Here is an 11,916-nt window from a genome sequence, read left to right as displayed (position 1 = left end):
CTAGCAACGCCATCTGTATAGGTCTTCTCACCTACTTTTGTGTCACTATGGTTTAAGATGAGGAGTTGTTGATGGAGGTTGTAGATCCATACTTGAGGTACAGTCACATTTATTACTTTAATGCCACTGTAATTTTCCTTATGTAATCCATCGCTATCGGAGGAAAGCATGGTTGGATTATCCTTGTGGTATCGATTAGAGTGAGGATTGCACTTGACTAATCACAGGTTCACCCTCCTTTATCCTGCTACCCTTGTTAGGTATTATCTAATTTTTCATTGGCTGAGGCTGTTTTTTTATTTCTGTCTTTATTTCGTTATTTTATAACGTTCTTTTGTATGTACAGTTGAAAATCTTCAATAAAAAGAATTTCACAAAAAAAAAAAAAATTACAATTGAAAGCATTTTGTTACATCTGTTTGACAAGTGCAAAAAAAGACCTATTCATCCTGCTAGAAGTCTTGACAACTTCCTGTGCTGAACTGTTATCAAATGCATTGTTTCAAGTTATCTCAGGACCACGGAGCCCCTACCATCTTCACTATATTACCAAAAGTATTGGGACGCCTGCCTTTTCACGCAAAACTTTAATGGCATCCCAGTCTTAGTCCGTAGGGTTCAATATTGAGTTGTCCCACCCTTTGCAGCTATAAACAGCTTAAACTCTTCTGGGAGGGCTGTCCACAAGGTTTAGGAGTGTGTCTCTTGCAAAAGCGCATTTGTGAGGTCAGGTCTGGTTCGCAGTCTCCACTCTTATTAATCTCAAAGGTGTTCTATTGGGTTGAGGTCCGGACTCTGTGCAGGCCAGTCAAGTTCCTCAATCCCAAAGTCGCTCATCCATGTCTTTATGGACCTTGCTTTGTGCACTGGTCCAAATCATTTGATGGAGGGGAGATCATGGTGTAGGGTTGTTTTTTTAGGGGTTGGGCTTTGCCCCTTAGTTCCAGTGAAGGGAACTCTTAAGGCATCAGCATACCAAGACATTTCATGCTCCCAACTTTATGGGAACAGTTTGGGAATGGCTGTTCCAACATGATTGCACACCATTGCACAAAGCAAGGCCCATACAGACATGAATGAGGGAGTTTGGAGTGGAGGAACTTGACTGGCCTGCACAGAATCCCGAACTCAACCGTAAGCGGAGACTGCAAGCCAGATCTTCTCATCCATATCAGTGCCTGACCTCACAAATGCACTTCTGGAAGAATAGTCAAACATTCCCATAGACACACTCCTAAACCTTGCGGACAGTCAGAAGATTTGAAGCTGTTCTAGCTGCAAAGGGTGGGCCAACTCAATTTTAAACCCTATGGACTGGGATGCCATTAAAATTAATGTGGATGTAAAGGCAGGCATCCCAATACTTTTGGTAATATAGATAGGGTTCTTCTGTAGTCCTTTCCTAGGGTGACAACACTACTTGCTATACAGTACAGATAGTGAGCCTTGTCACGGTAGGACAGGAAGTATGTTACAGGCAGGATTACCAGGAGAGGAAAAAAGCCAGAAAAATAGAAAACTAACACAACCACCTAAGGATTTGCAAATTGCAAAATATTGTGTTTTCGTGCTTAGCTTAGAAATGCTTTAAAATTCTGATGCATCATCTATCTTGTAATCTATGTGGGGTTTATCTTCATTAGTATACACGCTGTATACAATGTATGCTACAAACATAGGATGTACATTCCAGAAATTGTGTCCTTGTGATTTATGGTGGTTAAGTAAATGTTCTCTTCAGAATGCAGAGGACGGTCAGTAAACACAGGTAGGTGAAGAACAGGACGGCAAAACACAGGTGGCACACCGTTGTTATCCAGAAGGCATAGAGGTAAAGGATTCGGTTACATCTTTTCGAGCCTGTAGGAGAATCCCAGGGTTCACTGTATAAGGAATAGATCCACACATTGCCTGCAGAGAAGAGAGAAAGGATAACTATGACCTCCTGTGCTGCCTGCTCTGGCATTTCCTGTATTCTGCGTTCTCTCTGTCTGCTTGTGCTTTACACTCACCTCTGCCTGCCCTGCGCTCTCCCCTCCATCTGCCTGCCCGCCCTATCCGCTCTCCTCTGCCTGCCTGCCCTATCCGCTCTCCTCTGCCTGCCTGCCCGCCCTATCCGCTCTCCTCTGCCTGCCTGCCTGCCCGTCCTATCCGCTCTCCTCTGCCTGTCCATCCTATCCGCTCTCCTCTGCCTGCCCGCCCGATCAGCTGTCCTCTGCCTGCCTGCCCTATCCACTCTCCTCTGCTTGCCTGCCCGCCCTATCCGCTCTCCTCTGCCTGCCTGCCCGCCCGCCCTATCCGCTCTCCTCTGCTTGCCTGCCCGCCCGCCCTATCCGCTCTCCTCTGCTTGCCTGCCTGCCCGCCCGCCCTATCCGCTCTCCTCTGCTTGCCTGCCCGCCCGCCCTATCCGCTCTCCTCTGCTTGCCTGCCCGCCTGCCCTATCCGCTCTCCTCTGCCTGCCTGCCTGCCTGCCCTGCACGCTTGCCTCATTCTGCTTGCCCTGTAGTCTCTACCCTGCCTGCTTTGCACTCTGTCCTCCGCCTCTCTTGCATTCTGTCCACAAGGCTTATCCATACCATGGCAGCAAGCCATTTCTTGCTAAAGGCTTTATTTGACCACTTTTTAATTAAAAAAGGTCAACATCTTCTGGTAAGTGGACATCCACTTACAGAGCACTTTGGGTGTATAACACAGCTGGTGAAGGTTGTTCATCCACACAGCAGAAGATTCACATATATTGATTTGTATATTATATTTTGCAACAGCGGAAGATTCACATATATCGATCTGCATATTATTTTTCAATTGCATGTGGACTCTTTTTTATTTTTGTTTTTTCCATTGGGATTTTTTATATTGGTCTTTTCCACAAGGACATTATTTTCCAATACATGCAGGGACTGCATGGTTGTTATTTTTTTGTAATAAACACTTTTGGTATTCAGTTCTATACATATATTTAGTATTTATGTATGGCACACCGATGGGTATTCAATAATCTTGTTTGAGTATAACAGCTCGTATGCAATCTAGTCCAACGTCAATATAGACCTAGCGCCCCCCACCATATACATTTTTCACAAAATAAAGTCTGCTTATCTTCAGCAGAAAGTAAAAGGGCACATACAGTTCATGGATGGGTCTTTGTCCCAAGGGTTTAACGGTCATTGTTGGATCTTTTTAGCAGCCTCCAGCAGACTCACAACTCTTCAAAGACAGGTGTATTCACCAACAAATCCTCACCACCATACCTAGCACTACCTTCCTGTCTTTTAAGAGCTGCTTTCTGTAGGCTCTTAATCCTGTGTGTGCTGGAACCCCTGTAGTCAGGGGTGGAGGCTCTTTCCCATCCGAATATCACTTCAGAGCCTCTGGAATTCGGGGTCCCAAATATCTATTAACACAGAGAGAACTGCGGGTCAGTCCTCTCCTAACTAAAGGCTATTCTCAGGAATTCCTCACCCATCCTGGGTAACCCCCTGAATACTACCACACTTCCCTTAAAAAGGGACCATAACCCAAATATCGGTGCTATACAGCACCCGTCCAAGACCCAAACTTGGCGTCCTGTACAGTGGGTATTTAACCTTTTGTGTTTATCACTATGTATTGATAGATTGATTAGTTTGGATGTTATGACCGTTGACAGTTTGTGGGTTTAATAATAGAAACTCAGATATGGTATCAACTGAGAACTGAAGGAGGTTAAAGATAGTTACTTGTTACCTGTTTTTCCCCCAAGGTGGTGAGAAGTTGTTTTTGGTTATTACTCTATCACCGTTATTGTTCTCATCCTTTAAAAAAAAAAAAAAAAGGATAATGGTGATTTTGGCGTGACGGCCACCCCGCCAGTCTCATGCATAGAGGTTTAGGATCCGCCACCTGAGACTCAGATCGAGGCGTTGTTTTCCTCTGTATACTACATAACGCGATGAGTCAGTGCATCGCCCATGCCCCAGGACGATGTTCGATTGTGACGAAACACACGTCGGGAGGTGTGGCGTGCCAATGTCATCGCGGCTGTGATCCCGAGTGGACGGATGTTCGCAAGCCAGCCAGCTTTTTTACCTTGATGTTTTACTTTTCACTTCTCGTAAGTGTCATTTACTATTTTTAGTAAACCTGTGTGATACAATTTACACTATGGTGAGCTCCTTTTTTTTTTGGGTAAACTGCCTGGTCTATGTCCATGACTACTGAATAATTGAGTCTTTCTGGTCGATTGGCGAGTGTTGCCATATCAAGAACCTGTCTGTGAGCTGCCATCTCAATACCTCCTGGATAAAGGCCCTGGCTGGGTTGATAGCCGCAAGCTTATGATAGCTTGCCTTCCGGTAAGCACGCACTTTTATGTGGTGGAGGTTCACAAGTCCGTAGCGGTTTTGAAAGCTAGTTTAAGATCAGATGTGTGTGTGTGTGTGTGTGTGTGTGTGTGTGTGTGTGTGTGTGTGTGTGTGTGTGTGTGTGTGTGTGTGTGTGTGTGTGTGTGTGTGTGTGTGTGTATATATATATATATATATATATCTCACTTTGAGCTGCTGCTTATTTATATATATTTTTTATCACTTAGGACAAGAATTGGAGAATACTGTGCTATCTATGCCTGTCTGCACTTTCTTCTCTATGTGCCCCCTGTACTCTAATTTCTGCACTTTCATCTCTTTTACCACTTGTATGTTCTCCTCCAATTGCCTGTACTCAATTCTCTAACTCTCAGCACTTTACTTTGTGACTGATGCACTCACTCTTCTCTAAAGCCTGCCCACACTCTCTCCTGTATGTGACTGTCTACACTCTCCCTCTGTAATTGCCTGCACTATCTCCTGTGTGTAACTGCCTGTGCTCTCTCTCTGTAATTGCCTACACTCTCTCCTGTGTGACTCCCTGTAGTCTCTCCTGTGTGTGACTGTGCTCTCTCTCTGCAATTGCCTGCACTCTCTCCTGTGTGTGACTGCCTGTACTCTCTCTCTATAATTGCCTACACTCTCTCCTGTGTGCAACTGCCTGCATTCTAATCTCTAACACTGAACTTTCCTCTTTGTAATGACACTCTCCTCTATATGCCTACAAACACTTTTCTCTTTGTGACTGAAATCCCCTATCAGAATTTCTTTATGAACACCAGCACCATTTCTTCTGCAATATTCATCACTGCGCACGATCTTATGACCACAAGATTTTCCTGTAACAATTATTGTGAAACCATCTGTTTTCACCAAAGCTTATATGCAACATTTTGACAGCCACAAAACCTCTGATACACTTTGCCTCTGGTCTGCCCGTTCTGTGTCACCCCCACCATCCCTTGTTCTGTTAACGCCCTTATTTGATGCTGCGTCACTCTGTTAGACACTTACCTGCAATGAAGAAGGCAAACATGAAGACAATCATCAATCCCTGAGCACAAAGAGTGGCCAAACTGGTTTTTGGGGGTTCCCGTCCATCCCCACATGGGAGGCAGGTTAGACAAAGGAAAAGGATACCTGCCACACCTTGAATGATCAGATAGTAGGGTATCAGGTATTGTCCAGGGCAATCATGGAAGAAGACAGCTCCTGTAAATGAAAACAGACATCAGGATTCAAAATTGTCATCAAACTCCTAAAATTATGAGCAACTCCAGGCAAACCTTTTTTTCCCCATAATACCTTAATGACAGCAGTAGCACATGAGGTGGGTATCTCTTCCAGCAGGAACAGAAAATGTATCACCACAAACATTCAAAAGGAAGTCCATCTACAGAACTGATTGGTTTTTGTGTTTCCTCAATGAGGAGGAGACATATCACATGTAACCTGGTAGAAGGAGGCTCAGCCCAAGGCTTTCATCTGTAGTCCTCCAGCCAACCCTTCTTCCTCACCCCCCTTGATCTTTGCCCCACAGTCCCTTCCTTTTTATGGGCAGGCAGGAAGAGGTCTAGGCCTACTCTCTACCCCCTTGATGGGCTGGATTGGCCTGGTTTGGACCCTTCGGTCAGTGTTGCTGGGGCAGCGATTAGATATCCCTGCCTGGGAATGTGCTAGGTTACATGCACACTCCTTGGATCTTTGTCCCTCAATGCCTTGCTCTTTATGGGCAGGAAGAAGGGCATACTCCATACCCCCTTGGTGGACTGGCTTAGCCTGGTTTGGATCCTTCCAGTCAGTGGTGCAGGCTATGAGCACTTGAACAGAGTCATTTCTGGGTGGTGTGATGTCATTTCCTGGGTGCCACAGCTCCTAGATCCTTAGCTGTTCAGGTGCAGAGGGACTGGCCAGGGCATGCTGATGCCACTTCTGGCCAGGCCTGATAGGGATAGTGTAAAATGTCAGAAGACCTTTTTGTAGCTCTCCTCTACTGCACCCCCTGCTATGTTTAGGGGGAAAGACTGGTGGCAGGGCTGATGCTGGCCTTACACCTGCAGAATTTTGCTCGAAAATTGCAGTTTTCAGAGCGTTCGTTATATAAAAGAGTTAACGGGACTATTTGACAATCGGCTTCAACCAGAGCAAGCAAAAATAATCCAAAGTCAAGGATGGAAATTTGTGGAAATGAATGGGAACAAATATATTTCTAATCATTGAATTGGTTCCTGGCCAAGAAAAATTGGAACTAGTGTAATGCACATACATTTGTCAAATCTTTCTATGAAAATCGAGACAATGACATAAAAATTTGTTGAAATATTTTGAGTCCATGAAGGCACAATCGAATGCCAGGACAAGCAATTTCTATACTTTATCATCATCTGAATGTTCAAACTAAATTCTACAGGTGTAAGGCCAGCTTTGCTCTCTCTCTAATGGGCAGTTTACAAATAACTAGATGTAGGACAATAATGAACATACGGAAGAATAAGCATATAAAAATTTTAGTCACATACAGATTCACATAGTGAAACAAATACCTGACATGTTCTAACTAACCCTCCCCAACTCTTTTTAAAAATGTAATTTAAATTTTTTTCAATCGAACAACAACTAGATACATATTGAGTTTTCCTGAAGAAGCGGAGATACAACTCTGCAAATCTGCAATCACTCTGCATCAATTTAAGCACTGCTTATGCTGGAATTAAGTACTATCTGATAACTTTAGCTCCGTGTTAAGGTTTACACACTGCTACATGTTTATTATACTTTAAATTAGGTTTTATTCATGTTTGTATAATAAAAATACTTTTTTATAATTAAAACTGTCTATGTGCTCACCTCAGTGACAAACTTGTACCCTTTAAAGTCCTATTATTTCTTTAGGAGGGATACACTCCTCCCTTTCAATTTGTTTCCATGTTTGGGCTGTTCCTAAATTTTCCAGGCTGCAGGGTCGATTGCTTCCCCCCCCTGCATTCTGGAGGCTTCAAGAACATAGAGGGCTGGGAGAGTCAAATAGACAACTTGAATATTTATGGTACTGCAGCCAATTTCTGGGGAGGTGTGCCCAGTAGGTGGCTGGGGAGGAACATAAATAGTCTGTGGTCTGAAGCAGCCCTGACTTGTCCTGCTGGAGAAGTTCCCAACCTCAGGAGGGCTGATAGCACTTTGGAGTCTGCTGATGTTCATTGAGGTCCCATGAGAGCTGAGGGGCCTATTTCTAATTACTCCTGGTCCTGGAGCTAAGGATTTGATCTGGAGGACCCACTGAAGAGAGTGCCTGGTGGGAGCTGGGAGGTGTGCACGTGCCATGGGAAATTGTGAGTACTGATCCAAGCTCAAGAATCCAGTGAATATGTGTTGTTCTACTTTTGGGGGGCCAGCGATAGCTCTCTCTCAAAATTGTTCCTATAGTGTGCGCTCCTACTACAAGTTAGCATCTTTGTAGTATTCCATACTATCCAGCGGCCGCTATGGAGGTAGCACTAGTTACACGTACACTGTATATATCTTTTTTGCCATAGCATAGGTATATTTAAAACTATGGCTCTATCTGGCTTTGGGGGTTCTGCATTTCACTGAACCAGGCTCTTTGTATTTATCTTACCACTATTTCATGTTGATTCTTACACCACAAATGGCTCTGCATGTCTAACTAAAAACGAGACAATATTCTGATGGTTCAGGCACCACTGGATTTGTATGCTTGGTGCATTAAATATGAAATAAAATATGTCTGAAAAGGCGAATTCTGGAGCTTTTGTGTGCAAGAGTCACTCTAAACAAAGTTTTTTACATATAATATGAGCTTTTGGGCAATGCATTATGTTAAACGGCTGACACATACTATATATATTTATTGTAGTGGCTTGTATGGTTATCCATGCACCATAAGTCTGACTTTTGGCATATCCATTACCCTGTAATGTGTATTGTTAAACTAGCTCTTGCAAGGGCTGAGGGTAGATAAGGTTGGGGAAAGCAGTAATAGAATATTGTAGTAAAAAAAAAACACACACGGTACTCACCTAAAGCAATACTGGTTATATGAATTCCAACCAGGAAACACTTTAGCACAACTGAGGAGAAGAAAACACAGATGGGTAAAGTCGTACAACTAGTAGTCCCTGTCAATTCGGCATTTCTAATAGAAAGGACGATAATGATACAAAGCTGGGTCAAAGCAACAGGTATATTAGCACAAGGGACAGAACTTCCATTCAAAGCAAAAAAGTGTCCCTTGTGCTGCTGACTTAGTTGGCATTCTTGACTAGCGCCTATGACAGGATGGTATTAACCCCCGCAGCATCACAGGATTACGGCTGCGGAGGGGGTTGGAGCAGGGGATCAGAGAACTTTGAAAGTCAACCAAAACCACAGGGGACACTTCACGTTAATGTAAGTGCTGTCCCATGTGCTCGCTCTATATATATATGTGAATATGATGGTTGTATATGAATACAATGGTTGTATTATAATGTTAATAGGAAGAACAGATTGATATTATTGTCATTTTTGGCATGAATGTTCAGTACTTACTTGTGATAGGTTTTGGTAAGAAGGGCTCCTGGATTATCCTCAGCAGTGGACTGGTGTCACTTTGCCTGTCATCCATCCCGGGTGAACTCTAATATTGAGAACAGTGCAGGGACAAGGTTATCTAGAGCTCAGGGCAAAACATGTCAAACTACAACCCCCACCCAAGATGTAGGAGCATTATGCGTAAGCACCCCCCCCCCCCAAAAAAAATTGACCACTAATCTGAATGCTTACCCCCCCCAAAGCATAAATCCCCCCTCCTCCCAAGACACATCTGCCCCTGCTAAAATCATAGCACAGATTTTTGCCATCCCCATCCCCTCTCCCAGCTCAAATCCTCCCTCTCCCCAAATCACCGCCCCCCCCTCCCAAAAATAAATAAATCACTTCACCTAGCACACATCCTCTACTCCTTAAGCTCTGAGTACTCATCCTCTCCCCCCACTCCAAATCTCCCCTCCCAGCACAAACACCCCCCCATTCCCCTTCCTAGCACAAATCTCCCCCTCCCCCAATTTCCCCTTCTAGCACAAATACCCTCCAATCATCCCTACTATCACAAATCCCCCCTCCAAAATAATAAAAAAAAAAAAAAATTCCCCTCCTAGCACAAATCTCTTCTAGCAAATATCCTCTTCCCTCATCACCCCCCCCCCCAATCTCCTTTCCTAGCACCCGTCCCCACAATTTCCACTCCCATAACAACTCTTACCCCCCCTGCGATCCTCACAAGTTCCACCACCCAGCACAAATCCCCTCCCCCTCAATCTCCTTGTGCCCCCCCCCCCCCCCCCACGATACCACAGTGCCCAGGGCAGCTTCCTCTCCTGACCACCCCTTGTCCTGACCCTGGTTGAGAACATACACAGCTAAAGATCTCAGTGGATAAGGAAATTGGTATGATTGTGCAGCACCCTGGAGATTAGGCAGGGATGCTCCTCAGACGTTTACTTGCCAGGAGTTGTTATCCTGGTCGATAGGGAGAAATCAATAGATCTCTAACAAAGTTTGGCCTTGTTGCACTTTTCTCTTCTACCACTAGGTGGCCGTGTACTTGGTGGTACTAGATATGAGAAGGGCAACGCAAGGTCAGGTTATGGGTATATGAGGCATCTCAGCAAAATGGGCAGGGATTTTCTTGGATCCCTTGGCCTGCTAGGAGAGCCTATATAATTGGGTGGAGTTTCTGTTCTGTGCCACCTGGACAGCTGTCTGGGTGGACATGTGTTGTATTACCCAGTTTGCTAGGCCGGAGATTGGGCCTATCCCAGGGGCATCTGGCTGCTAGGCTGTCTGAGGGCCTATCCAGAAGCAAGAGAGCACCGCAGAGTTGGAATTGCGGCTTGCAATCCAACCAGAAGTTCTGCCAGCCGGAGAATCTGTTGCGGTTGGAGGTAGAAGGGAAGCTGTCGCCACTAAGGGACCAACCACCTTATTATCAGGGACCACAGTGAGTAACTGAAGCAAGTACCGGAGCAGTATTCTCACCAACTGGGGACGAAAAGGGAAACTTCAGAGGGAATCAAGCCAGGGACCCAGCCAGCGGAGATGACGCTTTCAGAGCAGCCTTGTGTGTCAAGCCAGGGACCGAGCAGGCAAATGGAGGTGAAGTTTGAGAGGTATCTAGAGTGCCAAGCTAGGAACCCAGCAGAGAAGCGGGGATGACGCTTGAGGAAGATACCACCATGAAGATTGGAGGAGCTCAAGGGATTCAGTGGCAGTGAATCAGAGGGTCTAGTTAGAGACCCGGGAGCTCAGTGTATTGAAGAACTACAAGGAGAAGTTGTAGTGAAAGTAAAGGAACTGTTGAGCCTTGTGTTTGGAACTATTAAAGACTGTTGCCATAGGAGACAGCAATCCTACACATGCAGATTTGGCATCTTGCTGGATGCCTTTCCCTGCATGGCTGTCCTCCTTTTGAAGTTTCGGAGTCTGCCAATTAATCTTGCAAATACCTAATCTAGCATTTCCCTCAAGGTTTAGGAGAAATAAACTTTATTTTGCATCCAAGAAGTGTCTGGCGCCCAATAACTTAACTACTCTACACTCACCTTGCCTCACAACCCACTACATACAGAAGGATGTCAGCTATCTCTGGCCCTGGAGGTTCTTATTAGATCAAAGGAGGCCTGGGACCTTGCTACATGAAGTTAACCCCCCCACCGCTGCCACCCACCCTACTACTTCTGAGGGGTCCAAGGTTACAAAAATTTGCTCTAAAATTTACACCCCAGCCTTTTCTTTGGTAGTCCAGCCAGAGGTTGGGCAGGTAATAACCTGGAGCTGGAAGTTCTCAGCTGGTATCAATGTTTTAGGGAATCCACCGCTGTCCCCATAGATGTAGTCACCAGTACAGTGGCAGCAGACTTCTGTTTTGGCAGAAGAGGTAAGTAGCTTACTACCGGTCCCCATTGAAGGGACATCCCCCCATAAAGGCAGTGCCGGGTAATTCTTACTTGGTATAAAAGTGCATTGATTCTACTCACCCCTGTGTCTGCTGACATTCGTTTCTTAGTATAAAACAGCGTGAAGCCACAGTGTCAGCAGAATGTGAGAAGGCACTTCCTATACTGAGCAACTTGTGACTTCTCAGGAAGAGATAGATAGATTAGATATCGCTTCTAACAACGATGACCGCGATGTGTGCAGTCCCCACCATACACATGTGACAACAAGAATGACCGCGATGTGTGCAGTCCCCACCATACACATGTGACAACAAGAACTTGTCTAAACCCAATTATAATAGTCGTTTTAACCACTTCCAGTCTGGGCTACTTTTGGCATTCCTCTCCTACATATAAATTTTTTTTTTTGGCTAGAAAACCACTTAGAACCCCCCAAACATTGCAGAGTTGATTTACTAAAACTGGAGAGTGCAAAATCTGGTGTAGCTGTGCATGGTAGCCAATCAGCTTTCAGGTTTTAGCCCCTCCGTTCACATCGGTGCGATTTGATCAAATCAGAGCCTATTGCCGGCAATAGGAGCGTCCCAATCGGTGCAACGCTGCATGGATTTCCAAAA

General features: G+C 45.0%; 1 protein-coding gene across 1 annotated transcript; it reads right to left on the bottom strand.

The window, feature by feature from the left end:
* Positions 1-279: 279 nt before the first annotated feature.
* LOC141134723 (transmembrane protein 272-like) lies at positions 280-11,503 on the bottom strand. The gene is made up of 5 exons (XM_073624160.1): positions 11,378-11,503; positions 8,892-8,979; positions 8,381-8,431; positions 5,358-5,555; positions 280-1,911 (listed from the first exon to the last, which is right to left on the bottom strand). The coding sequence occupies exons 1-5, from the start codon at positions 11,393-11,395 to the stop codon at positions 1,721-1,723; spliced, it is 546 nt and encodes a 181-aa protein (XP_073480261.1). The 5' UTR covers positions 11,396-11,503; the 3' UTR covers positions 280-1,720.
* Positions 11,504-11,916: the final 413 nt, after the last annotated feature.

Source organism: Aquarana catesbeiana, linkage group LG03, assembly GCF_042186555.1.
Source record: "Aquarana catesbeiana isolate 2022-GZ linkage group LG03, ASM4218655v1, whole genome shotgun sequence".
NCBI lineage: Eukaryota > Metazoa > Chordata > Amphibia > Anura > Ranidae > Aquarana > Aquarana catesbeiana.
The sequence above is the reverse complement of the archived record's forward strand: the minus strand, read 5'-3'. Positions and strand labels throughout refer to the sequence as shown.

Coding starts and splice junctions, on each gene's coding strand:
- LOC141134723 (XM_073624160.1), bottom strand. Junction 8,432..8,891: donor CTTACCAAAACCTATCACAA/GTAAGTACTGAA, acceptor TCTTCTCCTCAG/TTGTGCTAAAGTGTTTCCTG. Junction 1,912..5,357: donor GTTTGCCTTCTTCATTGCAG/GTAAGTGTCTAA, acceptor TCTTCTCTGCAG/GCAATGTGTGGATCTATTCC.